Source organism: Enoplosus armatus, chromosome 14, assembly GCF_043641665.1.
Source record: "Enoplosus armatus isolate fEnoArm2 chromosome 14, fEnoArm2.hap1, whole genome shotgun sequence".
Lineage (NCBI taxonomy): Eukaryota > Metazoa > Chordata > Actinopteri > Centrarchiformes > Enoplosidae > Enoplosus > Enoplosus armatus.
The window spans coordinates 1,492,501-1,498,564 of NC_092193.1; the positions used below are offsets into that span (position 1 = coordinate 1,492,501).

At 43.0% G+C, this 6,064-nt stretch overlaps 1 protein-coding gene across 1 annotated transcript in view; it reads left to right on the top strand.

The window, feature by feature from the left end:
* The window catches only part of cavin4a (caveolae associated protein 4a), a 10,673-nt gene extending 9,598 nt beyond the window's left edge, over positions 1-1,075 (top strand). Inside the window, exon 2 of the mRNA XM_070919548.1 lies at positions 479-1,075. Coding sequence (XP_070775649.1) covers positions 479-1,075 — 597 coding nt within the window. The remainder of the gene's footprint in view (positions 1-478) is intronic.
* The last annotated feature ends 4,989 nt before the right edge of the window (positions 1,076-6,064 follow it).

A 6,064-nucleotide genomic window follows, 5' to 3' on the forward strand; every position in this document is an offset into this window, starting at 1 on the left:
AAGCCTAAAAAGATGCTTCTGGTCACGGTTATGTGCATGAAGTGCAAGTGATTTGTATTTTTCAAAAGATGGAGTGGGTTCGATATGGATTCAATCTCCTGTCTGTTCTTCATGTTATGATGTTGTAAAAACAAACTTTCTGTGGGTAAAATACACAGACACGAAACTGACTAATTCAACAATTAAAATCCTGGGAAATGAATCTACTTCATCACACTGATACAAAAATCATATGATCATCCAATATTACCAAAGAGCAGCCTGGTGCATACCTGACATTAACAGGTTGGTTAATAACAGTATATGGAAAAGGATTTTGGGTGGGGGGGTGGGGGGGGGGGGTCATATGTTGTACAGAAAATGAAATTTTCTGAAATGAAATTGACTTGATTTGAGTTGCTTCTTCCTGTCTTGCTTGTTTCTCTCTGGACCTGTTTGGAAGCCCTGTTTTCCTGACTGAGCCCTGTCCTTTCTGTAGGGTGAGACGGAGATCCCTTCAGTGGCCGTCACTAAGTCTCCTAAAGGAACCGGCCTGGACGGGCTGGAGATCGAGCCCGACTCCTACGACATCCCCGTCGACCTCTCCTCCGACGAGGAGTACCTGAGCGTGGAGGAGGCCGACCCCTCACGAGCCGCCCGCATCAAGAAATCAGTCGCGAAGAGCACCGAGACCCTGAAGGCCGCCTTCTCCAAGGAGAACATGAGCAAAACTAGAGGCAACCTGGGAACCAAGTTCCACAACCTGGGCGAGAAGGTCATGCCGCCCGAGCGGAGGGACAAGATGCACCAAGCCGGCGAGCGGCTGAAGCAGTCCGGCGAGCGGCTGAAGGAGAACATCGCCAAGAAAGCTCCCAACAAAGAGACCTTCCGCATCAAGCTGAAGAAGGAGAGAGCCGTCGCCGAGGGCCAGGAGGGCGCCGAGGCCGACCCCGAGCTCCACATCCAGGCCCAGATCGCGGAGCCGGCGGTGCTCCCGGGGGTCACCTACACTGAGGTCGCCATGGAAACCAAGAGGGAGGGGCCCGTTGAGGAGGCCGGCGCCACCCGGATAGGAGAAGAGGATTACAGGAAGTAGATCAGACGTCAGATCAGACAGCACTGACATGAAGAGGAGGCGGGACACTGGAGGAAGCTCGTAATGGCCAGGATTTAGAGAAGCTCTGTGATTGGTCGACAGAATGTATTAAAACAGCAGAGGTTCTTGAGATGGGTATCGATACTGGCACCAGCAGCTCATCAGAATATGAACTGGTTATCTATTAAATTATTTCAGGGTGTTAATTCAAGTCAAGTTACTCTATCAAATGTTAAATGTTTTTTTTAACAATTATATAATTTAAACAACTTTGACATGAATGTGAGAATCTTTATTTCAAATGCACTAAGAAAAATTCAGGTTCAGCATTTGTTTGACTAATTTGTGAGTCCAAATTTCAGAGATTGTAACCGGGATCTAATGCAGGTGAGCTTTATTTGCACAGGATGGCTGGAAGGAAAAGAAAAGGTTGATAAAACTTTGAAAAGGATGATGAATGTTGATCTGAAGTTCTTGTATTGATCTTTTATCTGGATGTACATATAATGTTGTGCATACTGCCAAAACTGGGAAGGGGAAACTGGGAATTTGGTCCGTGCAGGCCTCAGCTGGTCTCTGAGGAGCCTGGTGAGAAAATAAAAGGAAATGGATTCAACATCAGACTGGTTTCTGTATGCGAGATAGTAGGACGGAGATGAAGTTAGAGTAAACTTTAAGGTGCTTAAAAGCGTCATCAGTGATCGCTTTGATAGACGTTAAAGCTGCACCAGGCAAAGTGATTTAAGTTGTGGGACTTCATTACCCAGAAATTCAATGAGGCAACATCAGTAAAGTGTGACGATTCATGCTGCGTTCATTTCAAGGGGCAGACAGCTGGTCATGGAGGGTAAAATATGGTTAGCAGTTACCAAATTAGCATTAAATGATGGGACGATAATCAGACTTCACTCACTCAGCCCGACAACGCTCGCCGGTCTTTAGTTAGGAAGGTTTTTGTTTAGTTTTAGCCGAGTCAGCTGAGAGTGTCACAGAACAGATTATATTTCTGTCGCTGAGGCCAGGCTTATTTGTATAACAAGGCAGTTCAAAGACACAAGACAATAGAAAAAGACAGCTACAGATAAATAAATAGTCTTTATGTAATGGTAGCAAACAGAAAAATCTGCAGCCTTGTTTTAAAAGAGCAGAAAGAACGTAAGAAGAGTTTTGATTGGTCGGTCGTTTCTCTGACTGGTGGAAATGAGATTCAGAGGTCTGGAACAGGCTTTACGCTTCACGCTGAAAACTGAATTCACAGGTTAGCGGTGGGTAAACAACATTGACTCTTCAAGTTTCCCCTTAAGTGTCGTTCAATATCAACATGTCTGCTGTATCATTTTTAATTATAATTCTAGACACATTTGGTATCTGTGGAAACTGGATTTAAATAAAGTTCTGTGGGTTTGACTGAAGCTCGGCCAGTCAACATTTATTTGATAAATCTTTAAGTTTGAGAAGAAAAAACGAATAAAAACTTTGCATGAACTTTATAGCAACACAGTTGTGACGCAAAGCTATCTTGATTGCCATATTTTAGACATTAGACTGAATGTAGTGGATTTAAGGCGCTCTGAGACGAGGTGTTGGCGGCTTCAAAGCTTTTTGAGCACTGCTGAATTTTGCCGTATGAATGTTTAAATTTTTTTTTTTTTCAGTTTTGCCGTTTGATATTCATAGTTTCTTTTGAAGTTCAGGGAGCATACTGACTTTATTCTCCTAAAGTGATTAGTGAGGTCACAGCTTTCATCAGGATGATAGGATTTTCAGTCGTCAGATACTCTGTAGAAGCTTAGCTTATATAGTGCTGTCATTATATATTAGTGCAGTGTCTTATTCTGAAAAATACACTTCCTGTATAGCTTTAAACTTCTGTTTCTGTATTTATGCTCCTGTATTTCTGCCTTTGAGTGAAAGTGTGTTGAATTTGATGCAGTAGATCGATTAGTATTTGGTCATTGAACATTGACAACAAGGTTTCATCTCTTGCATATATTTCCCTTTTTTCACTTTTGATTACGGCTCAGTCTCCATATTGTGTTTTGTTGTCATTTTTACAATAATCTCAATCCAGTTTTAATGCGTTGCAATGAAAAACAGCTGACCGAGGACCTGTGTTGTTGTCTTGGCCTGTTCTGTATAAGCAGCACCACATGACATGAATCACTTTGTTTTGTTTTTGTATAAATAAAGTTCTCATGAAACCTGAATAAACTGGTATTAAACCGGATCAAAAACACACACAAAAAAAACTGCAGTAACTGCATGTAACTGCAGTGTTGGTGTTTTTTTAAAATGATTATTCAGAGTAAAATGCTTCATATGAACATTTATTTAATACATCCCTCATGAAATGGAACAAGACTGCGATATGTGTAGGAGACATTTTGGAGCGTTTATGACGGCAACATTTGGGACCAAAATCAAGTAATTTAAGTGAGATAAGTTCAATTTTGGACCATTTGAACTACAGAGACAGAGCGCAACGCGTCATACTCTGAAAACCAGCTAAAAACATTAGATGTCAGCATGTCAAAGGATTATTTTAGCAGCCTCTGTCTCCCAGAGAGGAAAAGGTATGTTGACAGACTCAATACTGTCGGTCTATCTGGGTGGAGCTCCTCCTCTCCTTGGTTTTCTGGGAGAAATGACAAAAAACAACATGAATAATGGAGAAACAAATACAAAGAAGATCCACTCTTCGATTCAGGGTTGAAAATATTTTTAATCATAAATCAACTCCCATCCCTTGTTTGACAAAATGCGTCCTGTTGAAATTAGAACTTCATCTCACTTCATTAGTTAAATATAGGACTCACTGTGCATGGACAGAGTATTACGATTTACATCAGGTTCAGCCTTGTGTGGTTTTATCACTAACATCTCAAAGCCTCTGCCAGAGGCTCAGATCATCCCTCCTCTCTGCTGCTATCTTCCACTGATCTCATCTATCTGCGGCTCAAATTAAATCACTAACTTGATGTCGGCTCCAGCAAAACACGATCGCTCAACTGAGTCAGCAGAGTCCTGCAGATTCACTTCTCCGCCGGCGTCGCCGTCTAAATGAAATGCCAATCATTCAGCTTCGCTCTGGAGGGAATTTACAGTCCGACTCGTCTCTGTGTTGGCCGGAGGTCTCAGCAGCAGTTTGTCAAGTGTGAATTTATTGGCCCTAAAACAAACACCGGGGCCCTTATTTCCTCAAAGAGTCCAATCAAACCGACCGGCTGCATCATAAACCCTGTAAAGATGATGAAAGACGCTCTGTGGTCTGACTGGAGAAAGAATTATCAGGCGCACAATCAAATTATCTGCAAACAGAGTACACAAGAGACAAATCCAGAGCTTTATTCTGAAAGGAAACCTGCATCATTACATGAACACAGGAAATACTGGCTTCTGGTTACATGTGTCTGACTGGTGTTTGTGTGGCCAAAAGCTTCAACACTGTTAAAGGTATATGGTGGAGATTAAGGTATACTACACTGCAGGTAACCATAGCAACAGTAGTGATGCTTCAGGTTCTTAAATTTGGGCAGTCACATTTAAATAGTTTATTTATCTGAAGGAGGAGGAGGAGGAGGAGGAGGAGGATGTTCTCAACACATGAAGGAACTCTTCATCACGAACATCTGGAGATACATGGTTTTCACTGGACAGGAAGGGGATGAAAGTAACTAAAGCTGTCAGACGAATGTCGTGCAGTAAAAAGTACAGTATTTCCCTCTGAGATGTGGTGGAGTAGAAGTATAAAGTGGCATAAAAGCACCTTGAATTTGTACTTAAGCACAGTACTTGAGTTACATTCCACCACTGTGGTGGATTGAGAGGACACAGGTTGGATTCCTGAGATCTGAACCTCCAGGTGAACCCGCCTTGAAGCCTCTTGTGATTATGAAGGTGGATGTTTCTGTGGACTCTGATCTGCTCTCTGCAGGTTGTCAGCTGCTCCGTCTAATTTCAGCGCTGCTGCTTTTTATAACCTTGACAAACTTGGAAAGACGACACCGCCGCCGTCTGCACCTCCTGCCATAAATATCGGTCGTCACCTGCGGGCACCTGTGCTTCACCGTTACCGGGTTGTCACGGCAACTGTACCCATCAACGCTTCAGAGAAGTGGAGCAAAATGATGTTAATTCATTTCCCCTCATTCAGGCAGGTCTGTGATTCTGAGCCACCTGATAGATGTGTCACTCTGCAGTGTTTCTCCGCCTGCATAGCAGCGCTGACGCCAAAAACCATAATTTTGATTTATTTCAGCGCTTATGAGAGAGAGGCAAAGAGAAAGAGATAGAGACGCCACTCTGGAGTGATTGCATTCAGCTCCATCTGTTTGTTATGCATTAGCTGAGCACAATTGAGCTCTTCAAGCAATCTGCTGAAGAGAAACAGCCTCGGGTGATTCCAGTGCAGGGAAGGAAAAAAGGAGCGCCATCTGCTGATCCACGGCTCCATTAACACGTTTTCATCTTCTCCTTCAGGGTGTGACCACTTCTTCTTCTGTGCCAGAAACACTTGAATAACCTGCAGATGTTTCCTGCGGAGCCTCTGTTGCTCTGAGATTGACTTGTCAAATCTGTTTCAGCAGCGTAACACTATGCATTAACACTCTCACAGGTAGGATTTACATTTACATTTTGTTACACAGAGCAGGAGTGAAGGTGGAGAGCTCCCTTCTTTTGTATTTTACTTTATTTATCACTCTTCAGTCCAGCAAATGTCTGTGTAAAGGCCAGGAGTGTGGCTTGTAGAGGGTTCTTCTTTGTGCACTGTGACAGCTACAAGACCACAGAAGAAGAGCTGTCGTCTGACAAAAGAAGTCAAAGTAAAGAAGACAAGTAACTGAGAGAGTCTGAAAAACATGCTGCGTTTCTGCAGCGTCAGCAAACATCAGCGATGGAAAAATCAACCCCGTCTCCCAGAAATTACATTTATATAATGCTAACTTGCAACAGCAATGTAATGCAGAAACACAGAGACACCTGAATGAC